Genomic DNA, 27,205 nt, shown 5'->3' with positions numbered 1-27,205 from the left:
TTCTAACTGCTTTAATATTTCTTCAAGATATATGATTGATACTAAGGTCATGTTAGGTTAGGAGACGTATACACTAACTCTAGGATCGGGTGGTTGCAAGCGAGATGTCGTCCTCTAGTTTCGTACACGTGGTCCGTGGACCGTACCAGTCGCGATCCCCACTACGTCATATAACGATGTGAATTAACCGTGTGATATGGCGAGCATGCTTTCGTACGTGTCTGTCTTAACTAACGCGTGTTCCCGGATGCGCTATTCGGTTCGCATTCAAGCCAATAACGTAGACGAAGTCGGATGCGTTGTGTTTTATTATATCTGTTTTGTTAACGTATATACATATAATATTATATACTACGTAAGGGTTTGTTAAATCGTCTCAAATTTAGTTTTGATTGTACGTTAAATGTTTAGTACTACTACTGTCGGTGAGGGATATTTGTTTTGTAATGTGATTCAGGCAAAACAGTAGAGGTGATGAAAGGTAATAGGTTCTTGTGGTATTTATTACCTCATTAAGAAATTGAAATGAAACACAACGTAGTGCAACGAGCTAGCGTGTGTTGCATGAAATGTTCCCGTAATTGTTGAACGAATCAAATCATTTCCCAGATTTTAAACGTATCGAATAATGTACGTACATAAGTACTTTAAAATAGTTATTTTTTATTACAATTAAAACGTCAATCGACCTAACGAACGAAGTACACATCGACACTCTGATCGAACACTTAATACGCACACACATCACACCCGATTAATGATTTAATTTTATTACTATAAAGTTTGGTACACATCCTAACCGAAGCGTAGCGCATCATGTACATACTGTGTTTTAGCTTTTAGTTTTTAATCTTGTATTATTTTACAATAAAATTTTTGAAATTAATTTCGTTTGAAATCAATTTTTTTGGGAAGATCACCTTGTCGAAACTATAAATTCATGTAAATATATTATATTGAATTATCGATTCTTATAAATAGGTGACGATTTTTTTTATCGTGTTTTTTTTTTTAGTTTTTTTCTTTTTCCGTTAAATATTTTGATACTTGCAATTGATTATACAATGGACGTTTTCAGTATCAACAGGCACTGCAGGCCGAAAACCAGCGGCTGAAGGACGAGAACGGGGCGTTGATCAGAGTCATCAGTAAGCTGTCCAAATGAATCTCGAGCTCGCTGAGCCAATGTTCGCGGACAAACTGACCTCCCTCACAAACAACGCCGCTATTAGACAGAATCAATCCGAACGTTTAGGACATTTACTTACACGCGAAATACGAAACAAGTGCGTGAAACCATAAACTTCATGTATTACGAGTGATCGACACCATTGTACATAACATCGATTCTTTTTCGTTTTCATTCGGATATGTAATAAATATATATGTACGTCTCTGATCGCATCCCCTCGGAACATTGCAAACTGTAACTTTTATCGTATATTGTGAATTTTACATATTCTTAAAATTTCGAAGGTTTTACAAACTTTATATTATTGTCGTATTGTTATTATATATACTATATTATGATCGCACATGTAATCGGTATTGGAATCAAGTTGCGGCGTATGAACACGTGTGCGCATCGATATTACTTACTGCTAATGCGTTTATTTCTTCGTTGTCTATTACTAATTATAATGATTTGTGCCTAAAACATAGTTCCTGCTATTAGCAAAGTTCCGAAGATGAATTTATTGGAACGGCCCCCTTTATACAGTGTGGATTATGCATAATGATTACGAATTTTGTTTAACGATAATTTATTTATAATTTAAAAAAAAATGCAATCTATATAAACTTTAATATTAAAATCGCGTAAGATACGAAGCAAACGTGTAAGTTCTAGTAATCGAAATGGTATACTTACTAATTTTACGATTACAATTTTATTATTTTTGTGCGAAATAATTAACCGCTTTGTATATGTATGGATTTGTATTTAAAATTGAATCTTTGCAATTATTGTTTATTTTTTTTTTGCTTGAAAAAAAAAATTACATTATAATTCACTGTTCTACATGCACTTGTTACATGTACAAATAAGTATACATACACAATACGGATGGTTTTTCGGTGTCCCATTTTGTATTTAATGCATGTAGTTGTTATTAACAATGAAAAATATCGATAGTTTTACGATTCGTTTATTTAAATTTGATGCGCTTTCTTACGTTTATTTTTTGTCAACAGTTTGAAATATTTATTGTGTACTTATTTTATATTATATGTATTACGGGCACTTTGTAATCGGTGACGTCGATAATAATAAGAATAAGGGAATGATCGATCGACAAAAACGATATGTCGGCGGCCCCAAAATCGATTTAAATTCGTAGTTCTTAATCATATGAAATAATGTAGCTTAAACGTAAACGTTCATACGAAATCGTTCTAGAAGTATCCATATTCGTGTTGATAGTTATCGATGTATTCCTAAATTGAGGTACGTAAGTGTTATAATAGGTTAGTTTTAATTGTGAACCTTTTTGGGGGGCGGTGGGGGGTTAGGTTAACATGTCCCCCTCCCCCCCGTATTCGTAGTCTTGTGTGTTGCGGGAATTTTGTCGTCATCACACTTTTGTACAGCAAACGCGAGTCCGACCAAATTAGATAATGAAATTCAAATACTTGTACAGAAAATAAAATTGATCCTTTGAAGTAAAAAATAGGAAATAATAATTAAAACGAAACATGAATTCGTTACCAGAATTTTATTTATTTATTTGCGTGTTTTAAACTGTGAACCGTCGGAATTCCTGCGATTAAATTATATCTCAAATTACTAATATAAATATATTTATACACGATGCATGCATGTAATTATTGTATTATGTAGAATCTTGTTAAGAATCAGTCGGCGAGGATTGGAATGTGATATCGGTTTTGTGCGCCACTCATGTGTTATAAAATTAGATCGTTTTTTTTTTGCTAACCGTACTATGCTATTCAACTGTTCTTTTGTTGATAATATACATACATACAGGCCGTTCTGCTGCTTTGTGCTATTTATTACCTACAGTACACAGGTACGTGCCTCGGATGTATGCGGAAAATATTCATGCATAAATTAATGAAGTAAATGAGTGATTGAAAAATAGTATATATTTCGCAGTCGTATGTCAATACAGAAGGAGAGTCGATTACGAGCAGGTAAGCTTATCAGGTATTAATGTTCTTGGCTCTTGTAAATTACCTTGTAAGGTTAACAATTTTCCGCTCGGAAAATGTGTTTTTTCCTCACAAAAGTTTGAAGGCTTAGACGATCGCGATAATCTCACCTACTCTTATTCGAGTAACTCCCTTTGTCAAAATCGGCCATTACATACGAGTGTTTATTTTACTGAGGCGAATGTACTACTACTATTGATTTTCAACTAGTCTGTAGTTAGCAGTAATATAAATATAAGATCGTAGTCCACCGACCACAAGTCTCCGCCATAAGTCAGTGGACATATTTAAACAAAAATAGTAATTAATTTGTTATCGATACGCGATTGCTGCTAGCCACACTTGGTATATCAATTGCGCTACGATTAAATGTGGATAATTTGAATGATACAATTTTCGTTTAGAGCCTTAACACACGCTCGAATTTGGTCCATGAGACCAAATCCGTTGTCAGACGCCCGGATCGGACAGTTGCTTCACGTACGCCTTCAAGTGCACACGGTTGTCATCATTTTAGTTAAACCTCTGATCAAGATAAAATATACTGATATAAGCAACTCCGTTTCTACGGAAGAGCGACTTATTAGCATATTAAAGTGTCTTTGCATCAGAAAGAGAATTTCCAGAATTGAAGTTTATTTAGTTCAAGTATATACTTATTCTCCGAATGTTTTCTTCTTCCTCGTTTGTACGCCGCTCACAAGTTTTATAATTTCTTCTTTAAATTTCCACGGTGGCATCCTTTTCAAATTTTGAGTAACAAACACTCTTTAAGTATTGTAAATATTTGCTTTCGAACATCTGTGTTGTAATAAAATTCGTGGAATGTATTACACAAACATGGAAAATCTTTGTAAAATTGAACAACTTTAATAAATACATCGCTTTCGTTAACGATTTCCTCCATTATGTCATTATGTCCACACGACCGTATTCGGTACGGAGCAAACCATATCCGATGTACAAATTAGCGGGTCGAGCCGAAATTAATTAGTAATATGATAATTTTGTTCGCAGGACTACTCTATAGATGGTAGATTTGTTTCAGAAGCGAACCAAATTCGTGGGCCGTTCGAACCAAATTCGAGTGTGTGTTCATGCTTTTAGAATTATAAATGTTTGTCCTAAAGTGACACTGAAATGCTTTAAAGCGATTCTTTCTACAAGTTTATTTGAACAATTTGGATAATAGTATCAAGAAAACTAAAACAATTGACTTTTGTCTAAGGAGGGCCGATTGCCGTCGATAACAATTAAAAAAAAAAGTTCGACAAATTCAAAATTTTGAAATTTCGCTTCGATTCGAATAATCTTCGCTGTGTTAAAGCATTTTAGTGTCAGTGCAGTAATCTATGTTATGATTGGTTTTAGTTTCATAATCTCGAAATTCGAAATTTAAAAAGTAAAATATTATGTATTTAGTTGGCTAAGCGTTGAGAACTGTATTGAAAAAAAAAAGGTGATAGGAATCTACTGAATAACGTTTTGTAATTGATAGAATTTTTTATCCTTCCCCCCTTTTTTTATGTTGCGGTTCTGATTTTTTGTTCATTAAAGTTTTTTTTTATTTATTTCCAGAGATAAGAGTTAAATAAAATACATTTCTTCATTAATTTTTATTTTTGTTTTGTTTTGTTGTCCCTTCCTACTTTTCGTTTTATTTTGTTGATCCCGCTTTTTTCTAGTCAAAGAAAATGCTTTTGACAGCTTCATATTCGGAAACAATATTTGAGAGTTATGGCTTCGTAATTTAATCAGATCGTAGAAATCTGCCCACTATTGATTTATTAGGTAGTTTTCTTTTGAGTTTTTTTTTACTATTATTGTTTGAAAATATGGTGCGAGGTCAATGAGTGATAGTTTTAATGTTAGAAACGGGCTTCCAACTAAAGTAAGTTACTTCGTAGTATCAGTTACAAATGCTGTTAGGACGTTTTTCGTTTGACTTCGGCTGTTGTCAGAACGTTTGTGCTTATACGCATCGGTACGTGACGATTTGTAATAAAGTTCGCATGGTACGCTATTACCAATTTATATGATACGTGACATTTAAGGAGCCTGTAAGTCTAATTTAATTGACTTGTATCTTATGTGGCGGCTGTCTACCCTGTGATCGAAATGAAAGCGTAACGTAAAAATTTGAACAGGTCTTATAACTTTGTTCTTCGACAGGCTCGCATTCCAGAATTCCCGCTATCACTATATTAGGGAAAAAGGAAATATTTAAAAGTTTGTCAACTACGGCCGTGTGTAGGGCGCGTAATGCAAGCGGGGTCGGTAGCTGCCTCGCCTAATATTGTCTCGATCGCATCCCTTGAATTCCAATTCGACTGTATTTTTAACTCGTAGGACGGTGCATTATAAGCCCGCATGGGTAGGTACCACTATCCTGTCTGCTCTGTCGCGAAGCAGTAAATGATTTCGGTTTGGAGGGTAGGATAGCCGTTGTATAATACAATTGAGTCTTCAATCTCATGTCTCAATTAGGTGGCGGCAACCACGTTTCCATGTATGGACTTCGACGATCAGTTAATAGCGGATCGGCTGTGAGCTCATTCGGGTGAACGAGGATTAGGTGATTAGGATGGGTATCCTAAGCAACAAGAAAATCTGGAAACGCTCAATGTGGCCGTAGATATTGATCGCCCGTGTACTCGCAATCGTGAATAGCATATAGTGTCGTTTACTTATCGAATATACGACAAAAAAAAATCCTACCTATGCTAATAGCCTTGAGATGCTACATGGCCTTACCCTAGCGTATAGGTGAGCTCTCTGGGCTCAAACCGGAGGCATTGCTAACACTGCCCATAGCAAGAGCAGTGCTTCTCAGATCTACCACCGGATCTGAAACGCGACCCAATGAAAAGATCCGAATAAAAACTCAATGGGCTGTGTCTATTGATTTTTTTACAATACTAATTGCCCCCACTACCAAAATAAGTTAAGTGATCATTGTAAACATTTTGTACTTTTGTAAATAAGGATACTTAAACGTTGTTTTAAGACGATCTCATTATACCTAACAGCATTTGGAACACGTAATAATTAGCTATAATTTATGCGGCTACAATCTGGTCTACACGGCGGTTGGTGTGATGTAATAATGTCATGATTCGGTAACGTTTTCTTTAAGTGGAGCATTATTTTTTAAGGATCACTCGAACCCCTCACTGTCCGAATAGAGTAACACTAATACTACTAATAAATACGCGTTTTTATTAAAAGTAATCATGCACCAGGAATCTTATGTTGATGATGCTAAAGCTTAAATCTACTTTTGATTTCGAATAATATCTACCGAGTTTTTGAATTCACGTCCATGAACAGTCCAACTTGGAAGTGATGTTTAGATTAAAAGTTACAAGATTAAACCTGAACTTGGATAATATTGGTATCGATAAAATATTTTTCAAATTACATAATAATACGTTGAAAGTATAATATTTCATAATTATCAATCATTACTTGTATGACATATACCTGGTCAGAGTTCCTTTAAAATATTGTCTTAAAAGTTATTTTTTCACCGGGAATTCGGTTAATGTTTCATGTTTTTTAAATTTGAAAGTTCCAGTATCATTGACTGATTCGAATAGCAATAATGCCACTTAAAGCGTTGAATGCGGGATCCTGATTTCATTGCATATCATCAAACGATTAGATCCAGCAGTCGTTGTACATTAGAAGGAAATGGGCAATTCACGCAGTGTCTTAAAAATAGTAGTTTTGTCGGTGAGGCTCAACCAGGCCCACCAGACGTATCCGACCTATCCCACTGATATCCCTTAGCGAAGTCTTCTGTCTGTATTTGTAAATATCTTGAATATCTCTTGGTAAAGACGTGTACGCAACTTGAGGAATGGTTTAACTGTATATCTAATATGCTTTATTTCATTAAGATACTTCATCAAGATTTTGAAACGTTAATAACATTAATCTCGAATTATTTCAAATATAAAGAAAGAATTTCCAGTGCAAATGAAGCTTGGACTTCATGCCTCAGATTCTTTTTAATTCGTTGAAGTTGTGAGCACGTGTCTACCTTAATCTTTTGTATATAATTAATTTCTTCAATAAATATAATATATTTATTAGTTAGGTAATGTGTGTCACACAACACAGTTGATCCATAGATTTGATACGCACCAATGCAAACATGTGTAGATCAAACAATATTTCTTTCACATTATTTTGCGGAATAAATCAAGATAATTTTCAAAGTTAGAATAAAAATTGTTACAAATGAAAATATTCAGCGTTATGGTCGAGGGTGTTATGTATCGAAAACATATGCTAATATCTCGTAATAATCGTATATAACTGAACACAAAATATAGATGGAAAACCGAATACTGGGGGTCGATGAAAGAAGAGGAAGATCGGCGGTTGTATACAGGTGATTCGACAATAACACAACACAAGTTGATCTTCGAAAAAATCATTATTATATTATAGTTGCAGTGTGCTTTATGTAACAAAATACCAGTTGATGCCCTCTCTGTGCTTTTTATGGGTTATATATCTAAGTTTCGATCTCATCAGATAGCCGTTATTGATACTTAGCTTCAGACCAATATTCGAAATTGATAAGAACCTGAATGAATTGTAAACGAAGATCTGTAATTAAAACTGTTTAATTAAATACGCATTCAAAGACTTAACGATTTAATAATAGAAAGTGGAAGTACTGTTTTGTTGAAAATTTTTAACGAAAAAAATCCACAAGGTGTTTTCATTTCATGATGTTCTAGAAAACGCTAAGAGCGACTGTCTATGGACTGTATTGTAATCATTTGAAAGCCTGTTTCTGGTATATTTATTGATAAGTAAAGTCATTGTATTTTGTAAAATATATATATGTATACTTTCCATATCTAATATATTTTGTGTACTTCTGTAGTTTTCCTACATTTCTATGATGTTAGTAGATTAAATGGTCGGAATATTTAATCGATAGTGCGTAAGGGGATATACCATATTAGCGATAAGTGACAATTGCTGAAAGCGGCACATATAAACTCTTGTATAATATGTAGCGTTAGACTTAAGTATCAGTGATTGCTGAATATAACTACTATTGTACATATACATTTAGTTAAGAAATAAGTAGACAAGCATAGTGAATTCGTAAAAAATCTATAACGCATTTCGTAAACATCTTCAATTTTTTAATACAGTTCTAGGCACGAATACGATTAAAAATTTACAGACTTCAAATCCAATATATATGAATATGAATCAATGAAGTCCTTAATTTATATAGGTAACAACTATTTATTTTGAATTTATGCTCAATAAAACTTAAAACACTTTTTAAAATTCGTTTTTAAAATTAGCTTGTATTTAAATATAATTTCTGTTAATTTCCCTCAATTCGCACACTCTTGTACCAAGATCTCTATTATCAAGATTACACACTGAGAGCCAGGGTCTGCTTAATTTTTTACTTTAGTAATGGTGGTAATTATATATGAAAAATGCTTAACCAAATTATATTTCGAACGAACGACTACGAACGGAACGACTTTGCTTATTCAGCTAAGTTTGGGAACTTTCACAAATATTTTAAAGTTCTGGCTTCTTTAATATCTCTGTATTAATAATATTTTAACATCTTTAATATTTAACCCTTTTTTTTTCTCCTACCTATGTTGATTGCCTTGAGAGGCTATTTCAGCTTCACCCTAACGTTTGTAGGTGAGCTCACGGGGCTCAAATCGGAGAGTTGCTAACACTGACCCTAGCAAGAGCCGTGCTTCGCAGAATCTACCACCGGATCGGAAACGCGACCCACTGAGAAGATCTGGCGAAAAACTCAGTGGGCTGTGTCTGTGGGTTATTTAACACTTAAGGGCGTGGAATGAATAGCTAAGATTGTTTTAGTTTGAAATATTTTGTTGATATAAAATAGCACTAGGTTTCGATTTAATAAAAAGTTCGCGAATAAAATGTAAATATAAAAGCGAACGAAGACCGTAAAGATTTTAATCAAAACCTAGCTATTAAGTAAAATTAGACTTAGAATTACGTAGGTATCTAAAACTATATTATTCTACAATATTCAGAAATTTCACACATCTGTTCTATAAGAATGTATGCGGTTTCAGTGTTTGATCCCAAAAGTGTTAATAATTAAAAACTTACAGATCCATTTAAGAACAATATTATTATTGTCAAAAATTATTTAAAGTTTCTCGTAACGATATACCGTAACTATTGAATTTATCGCCTAAATGTAAACTGTTATATCGATACATTACATTCTAGTAATATTTTAGGACAATAACATTAAAGAAACCGCCGCTAACCCATCAATACGCTATAATATAATTTATTGTTTTTATAGGATAATCATGAATCCTCTAAATAAATCTTCACATAAATGTTAGAAATATAACTTTAATATCTCTTAATATCCGTAATTTTAATCAAATCCCATAACAGTGGCTTACAGAATAATATCTAGGTAGTTAATTTTTTTTGTAATAAATTGACAATATTTCTGCACAAACTGAACTCTAAATAATTTCAAAAGACAACGATAACATGAAATTAAGAAATTCGGGAATTTTTAATTTAAATTTTGTCGTAAAACAATATTTGCATAAAGCAAATTATTCTATATTAATTATATCATATACTTGTTTGCTGGGATTGTATTTAAATATTATCATTGTGTATTTGCAAATTTATAGATAAGATTAAATGTTAGATTAGAAATGGTGTTAATACATCATTCAATGTGAGGTGATATGTCAGTCCTTCGTAAAAACTTATTGGTGTATGTCATTAAGATGTAGTGTTGAATAAGTAAGTCCTTAGGTTATTAGATTCGTAAAATTGTGGATCAAAAACCAATGTTTTGAAAACGAAAGTTTTCGAAACGTGGTTCAATTAAGTCTGACGGAATATTCCAGAAAATTAATTAAATATCTTTCGCGAAAAAAACTTTGTAAGAATTTTGGTAAAAGAATTTACTTAGTCTATCATCTCAATGTGTTTATAATAAATAGGTATTAAAGAAATGTTTAGATGATATTCAATATTATGTAAACCTTGTTTAAAAATGTTATTTTTTTGTGCTAATACATTTTATTTTTGATAATAACGCTTACGTTTGAAATTAACGATAATTTGTAATGACTACTACGCGTTGCGAACAATAGATATATTTTTCTCCGATATTCAGCTTCAATCGTGATTGAAAGTGACAAAAAACGTAATAAAAAATGTGTGCGAACTCGCGTTTTCAATAATAAGCAGTAGCTAAAGTTTTGTGTTCTTTTCGAAATGACAATAATTTTTCCTTGCAGTTTTTTACAGACGTCATCATTCCTGCTGTATATAGATAGATTCAGTATGTATCAATGTAATGTGAGCTATTAAATATCAACAGTCTGTCATTGTCTTGTAAGGCTATCGACAATAATCTTCGTAAACGGATATATTATCCAGATAAAAGAAAGAGTGTATCAAAAACGGGTACATTGATTAAAATTTTGTAACAAAGGTGAATCTGTCCTTAAAACCCACTCTGAAGGAGACGTTTATTGAAAGACAATACGGCAACTAATGTACGCATATTTTCAATAAAAATACACAACGATTCATTATTCCTAATAGGAAATTAAGTACTATCTTATGTTGATTACTTTTATCACTATATATGTTAGATAATGGATAAAAACGAAATTTATTTCCTGCCTTTCATTATTATCCAAGTTCCACTATGTTATGTTGTTTGTTGTGTTCTTGATGTTTTGTCAAATTTATATACGAAATAAATTGTATTACTTAATTGCTGAATAGTTTATCTATCCCACTGTCTATCAAAATACATTCTGGTAATAAATACAAGAATATAATTCTCTAGAATATAGGTAAGAAGAATACGGATAGATGGATTGTTAGTGAAGAGTTTGAGTAAAAGCCAAAAATACCAGCCACGTCAATGAATACGTTTAAAAGCGATTTTTGATTGCTGATATATAGATTTTATGGTGTCTTCGTATATTGTTTTCGGCTCAAACATTACCCTAATATTTCCTATAAAGTGATCACAATTTTTCGTCAAGAAACACAAACGTACGTTAATGCCCAATCGATCAACGTTATATACATATATATGTTGTTTGTTGACCGGAAATGTTGTAAAAATTTACTGTTGTGTCTAGAAATAACCCACAAAAAACGTGCGCCCCGAATAGATCACCACTAAAAAATTAAAATAAAACACCTTAATAGCAAGGAGCAAGCAATACACGAAAATCATTGATGAAGCGCTCAACTTAAAGGTCTTGAAGTCTACGAAAATTACGGCGAAAGATTCCGTTGCGAATATACAGATTAAGCATAGTAGGTAGTAAGTAGAACTAGAGGTCCCGCAGTAGTCGAAATTCGACTATAATTAATTGGAATTGTAAGTTTGTACACTATTATGATTGTATTTTATACTTCTATAATCACAAATTACGCCAAGACTATACTATACAAAATATTAACAAAGGCAAACAATATTTACTCTATTCTTAATTTGACAACAGACGCCAAGAACAATAGTTTGAGAATAAATAGTATGCATGCGTGTGTGCGTCAAATACACGGTATGTAGTGTGTGTAATATTTTCTTTATCGATTTAATGTATCTTTTATGCATTATTTAAAAAATATATTAGCATTGTGCACCTCTTCTCTATATTCTCTATAAGTGTGGAACATGTTATACTCCTCCGTCCGCGCAATTTTCGTAAAAAGGGATACAAAGTTTTTGCTTCACGTATTAATATAAGTAGAATGATAAAAACAGAGATTAAAGATAAAAAAATAAATGACAGACGTTACCTACTTTAGATCTATACTAATATATAAATCTACAGTGGTTTTTACGGATGTTCCGTTATAACTACTGAACTATGCATACGATTGACTTGAAACCTGGTATCCATGTAGAAAATACATGTACTTAATGGATAGGCTAATATTTATATGAGTGTTGGACTCCCTACACCAGTTGCGGGGGCGTTAATGATGAGAATCTTTGTGGGGGTGAGAAATAATAATGTTAATTTGAAATTCAGTCCAGCGAAGCGGACCGATACAGCTAGTTTATAAGAACGAAATCTATAGCAGATAATAAATGTTTTTGTTTACGAAATGGAAACTACATTTAAAAACTTTGAAAAATATTTATTAATGTACTTCCTGTAAGTACAAACAAATACATAACAAAAATAGCTAATATGATGTATACATACGCTTAAAGTAGATTAAACGAGTGTTTATTTAATACATAACTATTACGAGTATAATCAGTTTAGTTCGATCACAATTTATTTATTTAACATCGAAAACAACGTGTCAGTTTCAAGTAGTAAAATTTATTTTAATAATAAAAAAAAGAAGTCGAATAGGATCGTCGTAGAAATAAGGCAGTATCATTCTTATAACGAAAATATAAAAATTAATTACTATATTAAACTTAATATACTATGATAATATGTACAATAACCAAGCGCGGTTAAAAGCAAAAACGTTCAATTAGGAAAAGGCACATAATAGTACTTACATAAACACCAACCTTTCATGAAAAATATTACCTCTGAATAACAAGACTTCAATGAAATCGCTATGTTTATTCAATAATATAAATACAGAACATATAAACGAAAGCGGTTATTTTGGCATCAAAATTGTAACGATTTGTGGATATAAAATAAATTACACATTTATTGACTTAAAATTTAATTAATAATTAAATATACAAAAAGTAAATCCTATCGAAAGCTACTTTTAAATACATATTCATACAGCTATGTACCGATTTAAGACTGCATCGTCTTTCCGCATTGAAAATAAAAAATGTGATTTGTACAACAACATCATTCGATGCAAGAATCAGTTTGAAAGTCAACGAAATACAGTCTTAAATCATTTCACACGTAAATCCAACACATTTACATCTTTGGCTCAATATCTAGTAAAGGTTGGTTATCACTATGCGACGCTTCGAGTCAATTTAAACAACGAAAATCGATTTCCCATTAGTATCGAGAAGCCACACGCGTGACGTTTCGGCAAACGTGCTAACACTTAAAACAAAACACACCTGTAACCTCACCGATTTAATCGTGACCCACATCGATTCAGAAACGTCTGGAACACCTTTTAATAATCGATTATTGTTGTATCAATTGAGGATCAACGCACCGCGACTCCGTTGATGGTGATGACAGCATTGGGTCCGGTCGGCTCTGGCTCGTAGGCGGAGTCGGTGTCGCCTCGTCTGCCGTACGCGACGTTGTCAGTTATCTGTTCGCTGTAAGGCGAGTCGTACACGTTGTCAGAAACGTGGTCGTAGATGTGGCGTCCGCTGGCGTCGTGCAACGTGGCGTAGCTCATCACCGCCGCGCTCTGATCTTCCTTTCGCTCGGCGCCCTCAATGTTTTCCGTGTTCTTAACAGGCGTTGCTTTCCGTCTGTTAATGAAATAAATTTTATTCGTAATTAGATGTATCTAATAAATTTTTTTTGACTGAAGTATTATTGGTGGCCCTGAGGCCTTACCAGTTTCACCAGGACAGGAGGGCGAGCAAAGGCCCATCCAGAAGGGGTGGGATTTGATAACAGCTGCCCGAGCGCCTCCGAAGGAGATCTAAGAACTCAAGAGCAACTGCTTCGCGAATGAATCTACTACCGGATCTGAATCGCGATCCGCTGAGAAGATCCGGCCAGAAACTCAGCGAGCTGATGCATGGGTTAGGTTGCCCGTCGACCTCTTTGTCGAGTTCGACGAGTACGATTACCGGGGTTCCACAGCCTGCTCCTAGTGTTAGAGCTAAAGGTATCTAATACAAGAATTATTGGATCTGATGGATCCGTAAGGACGTGTATGTAGCTAATCTGAATACTGGGAATAAGTAAATGTTAAATAACGCTTACAGCCTCAGATAAACGATTCCTAGAAGCATCAGTAGGAACAGGACCACTCCACACCCGACCCCAACACTTAGGGGCAGAGTTCCACTGTCCACAGCCTCGTTGGTCGCTAGTTCACAGCTTGGCTCTTCACCCGACCAGCGACCGTCATCCAGACACTTTCTCAAGAAAGGTCCAACTCGCTGGTATTGGGATAGACAGTAATATTCCACGGAGCTTCCGAACAGCGTGGAGCCGTTAGAGATGACGATTTTACCGTTCTCTATATTTCCCGGTGACCTACAGTCGATTGCTGAAAATATAGGATTCACATGAAATTTTGAAACTAAATAAAAAAATTACTAAATTACGAACGCCTACTATTATTGTACCATTTTAAAATATCTAGATAACATGTCGTAGGTCAAATCTCTAACTTACGTATGCAAACAGGCACAGTTCCATTCCACTGTCCTTTCGATATGCAGGTTCTTGTCTGGTGACCTTTGAGGTTGTAACCTCTCTCGCACTGGTAATGGGCCTCTCCCCCAATGCTGAGGGTCGACGTAACAACTAACAGACCAGATCCGGCCTTGATTTGGGCCGATGGGTCCGGGCAGGTGATCTCTGTAAGGAACGAATGTAAAATTGTTAAAATTGTGGTACAAACAGGGGGATGACGGTTTTATATTTTATTTCTTATTGTTTAGACGGGTGAACGACCTTCATATATTTATAATCTTCATATCTTCATTCATAATCTGGAGTTAAGTAGTTACTGGAGCTCATAGACGTAGCAACGTGAATACCATCGTTCATATTGAGACTAGAGGTCTGTGTCTCAACTGCTTAATAATTACTCTCATTAATATATGTTTTGCAGTATTGATTTTGATTACTCGATTATATTTCTTCATCGTCAAATTCGTTCGTGATATTTTAGTTACGTATTTCATTAGTATCGGTACCTGCCTGCGGGATATGAATACCGGCACAGTCGCATCGCTTGATCAGAGTACCTACTTCGTGCGTCTTATTCTTTAGGTTGCTTTAAATCGAAAAACTTCATTGCTTGGTCAAGTAAAATGTAACATTACATTTGTAAAAATGACAAAAATATTATTCGTTTATTTGTAATCAGATTGTGTGGAGTGGTAATATTTCGGAGCACAAGTATTCGAAGCCAGAACTGAGCAACGAAGCACGCGTCATATTACGAAAATGAAAGTTTAATGACGATTAAGAACTTGGAACTTGGAACTACTAGCGCGCCATCTATTGTACACAATGGATTCTATAACAGAGATCTTCCTTAGTGCCGATAACAACTCCCATAAGTTTCATCACAATCAGATGAAGTTAGGAACGTATGAAGGATAAACAAACATAGATACATACATAAAATTGTTGATTTTCTTCAAATGAATATTCTAATGGGTACTAGTGCTTAAAGTTTCTCTCCTTCGTCATAATTCTCAACAAGCGGCTTATAAAACGGTAACCGTCTTAGTTAATGTGAAAAACTTTTCATAATTCTGTAATTCATAGTCCAACCTTGGATTTTCTGGATACAGTGGTAATATTACCTTTGCAAATGGGAGGCTCCAAACTCCAAGTCCCATTCTCTTGGCACATTCTCCTGATCACGCCCTCCAGCTCCCAGTTTTCATCACATTGGTAGAAAGCGGTGGCCCCATAGAATGTGGCGTTCGATGGAAGAGTCACTTTGCCATTCTCGATTCGTCCTGGATTGCCGCAGTCGACGTCTGAACAAATAAAAGTATATTCCATTATATTTGAATCAAAAACGGTAATTCTTTGGTATTCACGAGCCTAAGCACGTGATTTACGTCGCTACATCACACGAGGTTATTTCAAATCTTACCAATAAGTAAATTCTATTAAGACAAATTAAGCCAACAGTAAAGCCAACAGTTGATATGTTCTAATTTACAGAGTGCGACAGTTGCCATAAGATACTTGATCGCAACCTGGAGCTCAGTACTGAAAGTTACTGGTATTCTCTATGTGATTCCCTATGGTATTCTCTAGTGACGTCATTCCTCATTCCTATGCGTATAGTAAGTACCTGGTGTACCGAACATAGCTTACATTGGCAGGTTGGCGTTGTTCCACTCCACTGTCCATTATCTTCACAAGTCGATAAGCTCTCTCCGATCACTTTGTATCCTTTCTCACATCTGTACTTCACAAGCGCTCCAATACGGTAAGTGTTTCCGACGTCTCTGTTGTCAGACGTCCTGATCAGCGTGTGCCCATGGCTCCTATCGTTACCGGTCACGGATACTATGCTCTTCTCGGCCACTATCGGATCGGAACATCGGATTTCTGGAAGTAGAAACACGTTGGTAGGGTATGGCTAAGAAAGATCTTCTAACGAGCGAGTGTTAGTGCTGTTAGTGTATGCTGTTTGGGCCTATGCAAACTTAATAAGTGAATTTCGTTAAAGCAATTCAGTTTTTACGGGATTTTTTCAATTTTATGCTACCTACCCCTACGTTCCTAAGATACAGAGGGGAAATTAAAATTTTCTTAACTCTTATTTGCGTATTTTAGTCAAATTTAATTGCAATACAGTTCTAAGTAAACTACACGACCGTCATTTATTGGCGGTAGGGCGTACTATAGGTCCGTCCGGGTAGGATCCACAACCCTGTCTAGCTCTGCTGAGAAACAGTCGTGCGTTCTGGTTTGAAGAGACAAACGTTACGTAGCAATTTCGATATTTAGATCCTACGTGTTGGTGTGTGCGGCGGCTTTTACTTTGTAACAGGCAGCAAATATGTGAATAGAATAGCTTCGTCGTTCAAAACCGACCTTCACATCTGGGCGAAGAATCGCTCCATTGAAATTCTTCGGTGCAGGTCCTCCTTACTGGACCAACAAGTCTGTAGTTGGTCGTGCATGAGTACTGAATGACGCTTCCCAGGTGGGTCGTTCCGTTTAACAGTTCCATTGTGCCGTACGGCAATGTTGGCAATTTCCCGCAATCGATATCTGTAATCGTTTTAACCGATAATTAAAGTTCAAATAAATAGTAATAAGCCTTTTATTTCCTACTAAATACCTTAACAGTTATTAACAAGTATGATCACTTAACTAATTCAAATTTTTTTTTTGGCTTTGATGTGTGCACGAGCTCACAGCCCATCTAGCGTTAAGTGGTTACTAGAGTCCATAGACATCTACAACGTAAATGTATCACCCACCTTGAGATATAAGTCCTAAGGTCTCAATATAGTTACAACGGCTGCCACCCTTCAAACCGAAACGCTTTACTGCTTCACGGCAGAAATAGGCGTGATGGTGGTACCTACCCGTGCGGACTCACAAAAGGTCCTGCCACCAGTATAATATATAATACACTTTGGTAGTTTTATGTAGAAACCTTGTATTGGGTAAAGGCCTCCTCCAAAGATGCCCAATTGTCTCTGTCCTGTGCAATCTTTTTCCAGCTTGGACCAACTGTGTTTATAATCTCATATTTCCAACGAGTCAATGGTCTACCTCTGTTCCTTTTACCTAGTGGGCCTTTCCAAAATGTTATTTCTATGGTCCACCTTTCATCCTTAAGCCTCGCGATGTGACCAGCCCATTTCCACTTGAGTTTTTGTGCATAATTTAACGTTAAAAGCTCAAATACATTATCTCATTTTATTTGTTTATTCATGTATCCTGTTAACTGTGCTGTGAACTGATTGCAAACAATTGCTAGTATCGAATGAGAATATCTCTTACATTCACATGTCGGCGAATCCCCTGACCATTCTCCGTCTTGCTGGCAAACGAGATTGGGTTCCCCTATCAGCTTATGTCCCGCTTCGCAGTGGAAGTTTATTGTTGAGTGCACGTAGTAATCGAAAGCCTCCATGTAACCGCCGGAAGGTACTTCTGGCTCTGGACACGATGTCACTGGAAGTAAAAATACAAATCGTTTCAAACCTATTTAAACTACTAAATTACGTCTTCAACAAAATGCCCTGCCATAAAGTACGTCATGATTAGGGAGCAATTGCAGTGAGCGATTTGAAGCAACTGTTGTATGAGCTGTTGTGTAATGAGCTTCATCAGATCGTCTGTTAATTAGTTTATGTACATCTAATAGTAATTATATCACACTCTAGATCAGCCTTTCTCAAAGTGGGCGATAACGCCCCCTTGTGGGCGCTGCAAGCCTAAAGGGGGGCCGTAAGAGACCCAGAAAAAAAATGGGGGTGTTGTGTAGAGGCTTGGCAGACAATTTGTAATTTCATTTAGCAGGACTCTTAGACACCGACTGAGCTCTCGCTATAGTGGTTTTTAAGTAGCTTAAAAAATGGGGGGCGCTAAATAATAATTTATTCTCAAAGTGGGTAGTAGACAAAATAAGTTTGGGAGCCCCTGCTCTAGATCTAAATGGTTTCAAAGAATGCCATTTTTTCCTTTAATCTTTCTTGTTATTTTACGAGTGAGATCGAATCTGGTCAAAGTGACTAATGGACTCTCTTTGGATAAGGTAGTATTTAATAGTAAATTACGGTAAGTGATACTTCGATTGAGAGGTGAGTAACTATAGTAGATCTGGTCATTCAAGACTTCTGTTATCATGGCCCAATACATGTTTATCGTGTAAGACCTTCTGAAAGTGGAGTTGGTCGGAGGTGTTGTTGGTTAATATGCTGGCCGAAATTTTTTCATTTTCAAAAATTACCCTCGAAAGTAAATCTGACTACAATAAATGATACATACATTCACAAGATGGGATGTCATACGACCACTTGCCGTCCCTATTGCAAACCAGCTCTTCAGCTCCGTTCAACCAGTAGTCGGGCTCGCATGTGAACTGGGCAATGGAGCCATATGTGGTGGTTCCGTTGATGAGTACAAAAGAGCCCTTGTGAATTGTCGGGGTTCCACAGTTGACGTATTTACAGGACGGAGGTACTCCTGACCAAGCACCACCGAGGGTGCAAGTGACGCTCTGAAATATCAACGAAAAAAAATTAATTTCCAGAAACACTACAAACAATTCAGAGCCTGTTAGAAAATGTCTCAATTATTTCATAAAGCATAAAGCGATTCATCAATTTTGCCTATTTCTGTCGCTAAGCGGCTATGCGTTCCGGTTTGATGGATTGTATATATATGTTGTATTGACAGCCATATAATGCTATGACCATGAATTCGTACGTCTATCTAAGCAATAAATATATAAATACACATAAGGTATTTGTTTGGAACATTGAAACATTTAATACATACCGTTGACCCGGAAAGAATATGGCCATTTTCACACGTATACGAAGCCAAAGAACCCGCTTTGTGTCCATTGACAGTCACTGAGGCGTTGGAGACGGCGGGAGGATCGGGACACCAGTCGAACAGGCATCTCGGAGCCTCTCCATCCCAAATACCTTCATCACCGCAGGTTCTTTCAGGGTTTCCGACTAAGGTGAAGTTTTCGCGGCAGGAGTAAAGAGCTCTAGCCCCGTGGGTTGTTCTGTTGTCAATAAGAGCCACATCTCCGTCTTCGATCGGCGTTAGACCCCCACAATTTACATCTGTGTATGAGAGTAAAGTTATGAGCTTCATAAAAATGTTAACCTAACATTATAGTTCTGAGCAAGATGTTATTAGCTTTTTTTTCATAGCTTAGATGAGTAGACGAGCTCACAGCCCACCTGGTTCTAAGTGGTTACTGGAGCCCATAGACATCTATAACGTAAATGCGTCACCCATTTTGAGATATACGTTCTAAGGTCTTAAGTATCGTTACAACGGCTGCCCTGCCCTTCAAACCGAAGCGCATTACTGCTTCACGGCAGAAATAGGCAGGGTGGTGGTACTTACCCGCGCGGACTCACAAGAGGTCCTACCACCGGTAATTCTTCTGAATTCTTCTACATAAGCACTTACATTTACAGCTGGGAGGTGCTCCAGACCAGAACCCGTCTTTCTTGCAGTGCCTGCTTTTGTCGCCGAGCAACATATGACCTTCGGGGCACTTGTAGACAATTCTTGATCCAACATCATAATCGTTTCCGAGTATGGTAGTATTCAGTAGTTTATCCGGACTGCCGCACGTGGGAGGCACTGAGGAACAACAATGGATTTGGTAAGGATTCGTGAAAATAATATCGACGTATTGAAATTAAAGTATCGCTGTTGCTGTCATGTAAACATTCGCTTAGAACCGGAAGATTCACATTTAATAGCAGCTTAATTTTAATTTAATTATTCTTCAATAACGTTCGTAATGTTAAAGCACTAAAGTTAAACTATTATGTATGTAAACTAGCATGTATGAAAACTAAAAAAATGTTTTTTAGCAAATCGAGAAGGTTTGATTTGATCCTAGTTTATTTTATTGTACGTTATTTGCGGATTATTCTATCTTTTGTTGCACCCGCAGTTTATCTCGCAACAAAATGAAATTTTATAGCAAAACTTATGACGATTCAGAAAGCTAAGTAAGATAGGCGATATTGTGAATGTATGAATGTAATTACGTAGCGTAGACAATATATACGCACATGTCTGTTTTCGTGGGTACGACTCATTTCAAATATATACGAGTATTATGTTGAAAAATATATTAGGGTCTTGCATCTCCGTCAATTTACACGTCTATAACAAAATAAATAATCTGCTACTCTGGACGCCACCAATGCCAGAAGTATAGCCAAGCCTTTCTACTATCTACCGCCAAATTATATATATATATGTATATTTTTTGCTTAGATGGATGGACGAGCTCACAGCCCATCTGATGTTAAGTGGTTACTGGAGCCCATAGACATCTACAACGTAAATGCGCCACCCACCTCGAGATATAAGTTCTAAGGTCTCAGTATAGTTACGACGATTACCCCACCCTTCGAACCGAAACGCATTACTGCTTCACGGCGGAAATAGGCGGGGTGGTGGTACCTACCCGTGCGGACTCCCAAGAGGTCCTACCACCAGTGATTACGCAAATCATAATTTTGCGGGTTTGATTTTTATTACACGATGTTATTCCTTCACCGTGGAAGTCAATCGTGAACATTTGCTGAGTACGTATTTCATTAGAAAAATTGGTACCCGCCTGCGGGATTCGAACACCGGTGCATCGCTTCATACGAATGCACCGGACGTCTTATCCTTTAGGCCACGACGACTACAAACTGAACTCCCGTTCGAATTAAACTAATAACTGTCATAAAAACTTAACTGTCATAAAATCTTGTAATTGAACCTATTTATTGCACAAGACGGAAGAGCTGATAGGCATCTTATTTTGTTACGAAGTTATGCACCGACTATTCTAATATATTCAAGTATTTGACAGTAAAGAAATGCTTAAAAGAAGCGCTTATTACGTAGAAGGCTATATACAGGCATTGTGATCATAAAAATCTATTGAACGCAATCTCTTACAAATAATAATAGCGAAACGAAAGAAAAAAGTCCGCCTGATATTTTAAAATAATGTAAAATTTAAAATGAGAATTTATCCGACTTCTAAGGTTTTCAATATAGAGCATATTTTTCGGTTTTGGACTCTGACTGTCACACCGTAAGAGTTAACAAAGAGACAAACATAACATAATATAACAGAATATAAGGCACCTCATTTCATATTAAAGAAGGTTATTTAACTTTAAAATATAAAATTTTCCTGAGGACATAATATATCTCCAATATGTTTCGCTCACAACAGAGATTTTATCTTTCTTAAACAACCATAACATTGTCAGCGTGCGTTAGCGGATTTGTGATAGGTTGTACATATTAAAAACCATTAACAATGACATGCGCCGGTGCGAATTGCACGCACATGCGAACTCATATACCATTACGTACAAATGGTGTTCAGAAATAACTGAAAACGCATCGGTGCGTGACCGGTTTCCGAATTGCTACCGCATTTTCAAACCTCGTCCTTTTTGAATTCGTGCTTCGGGAATTCAAATGAGTAAGCAAATGTTAACATTGATTCGTATTCTAGTAACTCTGTGTTATTCATTATTAAGAATAGCTTATCCGGCTTAATGTATATCGACGCTTGAAAGGCAAACATGACTAAGCGATAATAACTGCTTTGTACATAAATGATAGGCAATAACCATATTCGATGCGCAAAAAAAAATATATTTCTAGGTCTATTAAAATCATTTGATTCCTACAGCTACTAGCTAGATTCTACTACAGCTAGATTCGATAACATAAATTTTTGTTTTCAGGTATTTCAACTTTAAATTAGTCTACTGTAAAGTTCACGCATTGTCGCTTAGTCGACGTTTGCCCTTCAAGCGTCGATATACATTTGTTTTCATACATCAAAAGGTAATCTAATTTTTGTGCAAGAAATTTATAGGCGGATATGACTTTTCTTTATTTGGCACAGTAAGCAACTTAAGAAAGAAAAAAACTGTTTCCAAACCATGATCTCATTTTTAAATTTACAGTCTTCTGCAATCATTTCAAAAAGTTGTTTCGTTTCTAAAGTTGAATTATTACCGCCAAGTCGCAAATTATTTTGAAACATTGTAAACACTATCACGACGGTCGCATTTAGAAACATAGTAAACAGTGCAATGTGCCTGAGAGACCGAGCCGGTAAAACCGAATCGTAACTTCGCATAGCTTTGTGGAGGTTATAAACTACACCACACTGAATGTTGTAGTTGAGACATTAAAGAAGACGTTAGAAACATTGTTGGTGTCCCTATAGACATATCCCACTGAACGTACGTACATGCTCTACGTCAGTGATTCTCAACCACTGTTACGGGGCACTTTTGTGTGCCGCCAAATTTCAAAAATGTGCCGCCAAATTTTGCGAATATATAATAATGTTAATATTATTAAATTATATGATTTTAAAAGAAAAATATTTTAAACATGAATATAAATTTAAATCCACAAAAAAAAAAATAGTATATTTTAGTTTATTTCGTATATTAACATTTTTTGATAAATGCAGTGTGTTGTAGTAAGTAAATAAATTTTATCTTTTTTTTTTGTGTGCCGCCAAATTTTGAAATCTTTAAATATGTGCCGCAACAAAAAATAAGTTGAGAATCACTGCTCTACGTACTCACTGTATATTTATAAATATTTAAACCCTTACTACATTTCGTAAAGAAAATAAATGTAGCTGTGTAAATAAGTCTTATGTATTATTTAATACGTTAGGTATTTGAAAATGTTATCGTGGGTGGATGAGCTCATAGCCCACCTGGTGTTAAGTGGTTACTGGAGCCCATAGACATCTACAATGTAAATGCGCCACCCACCTTGAGATATAGGTTCTAAGGTCTCAGTATAGTTACAACGGCTGCCCCACCCTTCAAACCGAAACGCATTACTGCTTCACGGCAGAAATAGGCAGGGTGGTGGTACCGATCCACGCGGACTCAAAAATACAATAATACAAACACTTAAAGCTATTTGGATCGGCAATTTCAAGTGCTTTTAATAATGAGTAAAGCTTTTGGATCACACAGGTAAAGGTCGAATTTTATCTTAGGTTCTTTCATCATGATCACTAAAGCTTAAAAGATTAAAAAGTTTTGTGTTCGTTAATATTTTTTTTTCAAAGTTACGACATAGTGTAGGTTTTTTTTTTTTGGTTTTCATTGTCTTTGTAGGTAGACGAGTGATACAGCCCGCCGCTCTTGGACATCAGCAATGCTATCGGGCTTACTAAGTCACTGCCTACTGCAAGTAATGCTTGTGATATTTTTGTATATCCAACAACTTACCGCACTATATTTAGTATCAACAATTCGCTTGTGTTTCGCTTTGAATTTCGCTAGGATCGTTCGCCAAGCAGAATAAAGTGATATGTACCTATGGATGGGACACTCACGGTACTGGCAGATCCAGTGCAAGTAATCGAGGTTGCAGCCAACGTCGTTCCACAACCAGCCTCTCCCGCCGTCCAGGACAACGCAGTTCTGTTCCCCGTTGTAATTATTAGGCTGGTCTTTACCCCAGCTCGGCTTCGAAACTAATTCGCCTGGAACAAAAATCACAGTTACATTAATGTATTTCTATATATTAATAGGTGAAGGAAAAACTTTGTATCCCTTTTTACGAAAATTGCGCGGACGGAGGAGTATGAAATTGTCCACATTTATAGAGAGTATAGAGAAGAAGTGCACAATGCTAATATTTTTTTTAAATAATGCATAAAAGATACATTAAATCCATAAAGAAAACATTACACACACCACATACTATATATTTGACGCATACGCGCATGCATACTATTTATTGTCAAACTTTTGTTCTTGACGTCTGTGGTCAAATTGAGAATAGATTACATATGGTTTGTCTTTATTAATATTATTTTATAGTGTAGCCTTGGCTGAATTTGTGATTATTATAGTATGTGTACAAACTTACAATTCCAATTAATTATAGTCGCATTTCGACTACTGTGGGACCTCTAGTATACTTATACCTAGTCAGGTCATAAATTCTGTCACATGTTTAATGTAAAATAATTGAAACAACTTTATTCATTATGTAACCATAAATATACCAAAATGAACTTAACAAAACATAGATTCTTATGGCACTAAAGTTTATTCAAAATGACCTCCGTGATTTTGAATACAGGCCTTCAATCTGCGCGGCCAGTCGTCTATCGCAGCACGAACGAGGTCCATGTCAATATCGGCGGCTGCCTTAATCAAGGATGTCTTGAGTGACTCCAAATTGGGATGAGGATTTGAGCACGCCTTTTCCTCCAAGTGTTGCCATATCTTGTAATCTAACGGATTCAAATCTGGACTGGAGGAGGGCCAGTCTTCGTGCCGGATGAAGTCGATTTCACGCGCCGCCAGCCAGTCTTGTGTGCTCTTTGCTCTATGAGCTGGCGCCGAATCTTGTCGGAATACCCAGTGCCTGTTATTGAACATGGTATGAGAAACAGGTTCCACAAGGTTCGTCAGGACTGTATTTTGATACACAACTGCATTCGTTTTTACACCTTTCTCACAAAAATGTACCTCTGTTAAGCCCCAATAAGAAACTCCCAACCATACCATGAGCGAGGATGGAAAATGACCTCGTTGGACACGCGGAATATGGTTGCTCGCTTCTTCACTACTGTGTGCGTACACCTTATCATTTTGTTTGTTGTAGCTCTCTTCTACGGTAAAAAATTTTTCATCCGAAAAAAGAATTTCCCGATATTTTTTTCCCGCGTACCGCTTCAACAAAGCGCGGCATCTCTTCAGTCTCAGGTCCATTAGACGAGCATTCAAACGATGTCCTGTTTTTCTTCGATATGCCCGAAGCCCTAAGTCTTCATTTAACACCCTTTTCACCGTGGTTCTGCTTAACCCCATCTGAAGGGCCAACAGTTTCTGCTTACGTTTGGGATTTCTTTGAATTCGCGCCTTCACAGCTTTTATCACTGCTGGAGTCCTAACAGACCGAGGGCGACCACTTCTTGACCTGTCATCTACACTAGAGTCTTCATTGTATCGTTTGATGGTACGACAAACGAATCTTTGGTTATATTAAAAATTTTCAGTATGTTAAAAATTTGAAATGGCGCGTAACCGCAACGATGCAACGCAATAACTGCAACACGGTCTTCTTTAAGCGTCCACTCCATATTTAAAAATGAGTAAAATTCTAAAAGTTATACATTTTTATTTTCATGAACAATTTGAAATTCGAATTTAATAAACTTTTTTGTGGCCAGCATTCTAAAAGAAAAGTTTTTACTGTGTGACAATAGTTATGACCTGACTAGGTATATAGATAATAGAAACATGACAGTAACTGGCCGTAACGCTTTACATGCAAAGAGTATTAATAAGATGCTATAAAAATAAATCGAACAATAACGAAAAATCGGATGTTATTTTTAAGCTATTCGGCTAAAGATGATGCAAATATATATTATATGTATTAAATTATAATTAATGGAGATTTAGCGTGAAAAGTTTGGTAAGGTAAAATTTTTAGGCGGAACTAGTAGAAATCTAAGCTGAAACCTGGCAATAAATGTAATTTGATAAAAAAGAAAACCTCCTTCGTTTATTGAAACTAAAGATTTTTTTTTTCGATTTATCACAGACCTAGGGATTAACTAGGCAATTTGAATTTCCTGAACAGATTACCAGCAACCCGGAGTCTAATAGCAAATGGAAATCGAACAGATCCTATTGCATTTGAAATCAGATGCCTCAATTTTCTCGTGTTCCTAAGCTGGCGAATACTTTGCAATGATATTTGAACTTTAAAAGGCTTAATCTAATCTGTAAAAGACGGTACATATGAAAAATTAATGTACACTAGAGATACATTTACCGATGACAATTCAATATTTAAAATATATTTGAAAAAACAATTTGAAAAAATTAAAATTCAACTAAAAAATGAAAAATAAATAATAGTTTAAAAAAAACTAACAAAATACGCTTATAAAACCTTATAGAAAATTCAACTAAAAATATCCTTCACCGTGGAAGTCAATTGTGAACATTTGTTGAGTACGTATTTCATTAGAAAAATTGGTACCCGCCTGAGATTCGCTCAACACGAATACACCGGACGTATTATCCTTTAGGCCACGACGATAAAATATAAAATATAATATACAAAAATGTTTATAACTACTGATACCATGCACCGCAAGCTTTTTTTTTACAATAAAATCATTTTTTCTTACACTATTTTTAATTTAAATTTATTTTCTATTATTAAGTTGGATTTTCTATAAAAGCGTATTTTGTTAGTTTTTTTTAAACTGTTATTTATTTTTTATTGGACAAGACAATACAAAGACGAACAATGAAACTGGTATTTATCAAGAAACAGAGCTGTAGCTCTACTCCGATTACGCTCTGAATGCAGCGTGAAACAATTTAGACTGAATAGCGAACAGAATACAAAATGCTTTCACGAATATACATATAATGTTCGTACTTTATTTACTTATTTCGTACGTATTCAGAATGAAGACATGGTCTCAAATAATTTCCATACAGATATTTCTTTGTTGTCATATTTTGCGGAGTATTTTAGGATAAAAAAAAAAGGTTTTTATTTACGGAATCGTTATAACTAAATACCTAGAAATAACACAATATATAATGTGAATAAGAAAC

At 35.6% G+C, this 27,205-nt stretch overlaps 2 protein-coding genes across 51 annotated transcripts in view; one reads left to right on the top strand and one right to left on the bottom strand.

Annotated features, from left to right (window-relative positions):
- LOC101737973 (protein phosphatase 1 regulatory subunit 12A) overlaps positions 1–4,784 on the top strand; it is an 88,631-nt gene extending 83,847 nt beyond the window's left edge. For 33 of the 50 annotated variants that reach the window (XM_012696023.4, XM_062668191.1, XM_021352342.3 and 30 more), the window contains one exon: positions 1,079–1,200. Coding sequence is in view for 17 of the 50 variants with exons in the window: in XM_062668216.1 (XP_062524200.1) it covers positions 1,079–1,165 (87 nt within the window). In the remaining 33 variants the exon portion in view is untranslated. Of the gene's footprint in view, positions 1–1,078 lie in introns of all 50 variants that reach the window. The other 17 variants (XM_062668216.1, XM_062668214.1, XM_062668211.1 and 14 more) reach the window with 1 other exon arrangement.
- Positions 4,785–12,339: 7,555 nt separating this feature from the next.
- The window catches only part of LOC101737840 (sushi, von Willebrand factor type A, EGF and pentraxin domain-containing protein 1), a 117,241-nt gene continuing 102,375 nt past the window's right edge, over positions 12,340–27,205 (bottom strand). The window contains exons 8-18 of the mRNA XM_004932780.5: positions 23,944–24,093; positions 20,004–20,180; positions 19,350–19,648; positions 18,837–19,068; positions 17,847–18,020; positions 16,926–17,105; positions 16,200–16,436; positions 15,674–15,853; positions 14,529–14,714; positions 14,112–14,400; positions 12,340–13,648 (exon numbers count right to left, since the gene is read on the bottom strand). Of these exons, the coding sequence (XP_004932837.1) occupies positions 13,372–13,648; positions 14,112–14,400; positions 14,529–14,714; positions 15,674–15,853; positions 16,200–16,436; positions 16,926–17,105; positions 17,847–18,020; positions 18,837–19,068; positions 19,350–19,648; positions 20,004–20,180; positions 23,944–24,093 (2,381 nt within the window). The 3' untranslated portion in view covers positions 12,340–13,371. The remainder of the gene's footprint in view (positions 13,649–14,111; positions 14,401–14,528; positions 14,715–15,673; positions 15,854–16,199; positions 16,437–16,925; positions 17,106–17,846; positions 18,021–18,836; positions 19,069–19,349; positions 19,649–20,003; positions 20,181–23,943; positions 24,094–27,205) is intronic.

The sequence above is a fragment of the Bombyx mori genome, chromosome 1 (genome assembly GCF_030269925.1).
Source record: "Bombyx mori chromosome 1, ASM3026992v2".
NCBI classification, from domain to species: Eukaryota; Metazoa; Arthropoda; class Insecta; order Lepidoptera; family Bombycidae; genus Bombyx; species Bombyx mori.
Note: the sequence above shows the minus strand (reverse complement) of the source record. Positions and strands in the feature narration are given on the sequence as shown.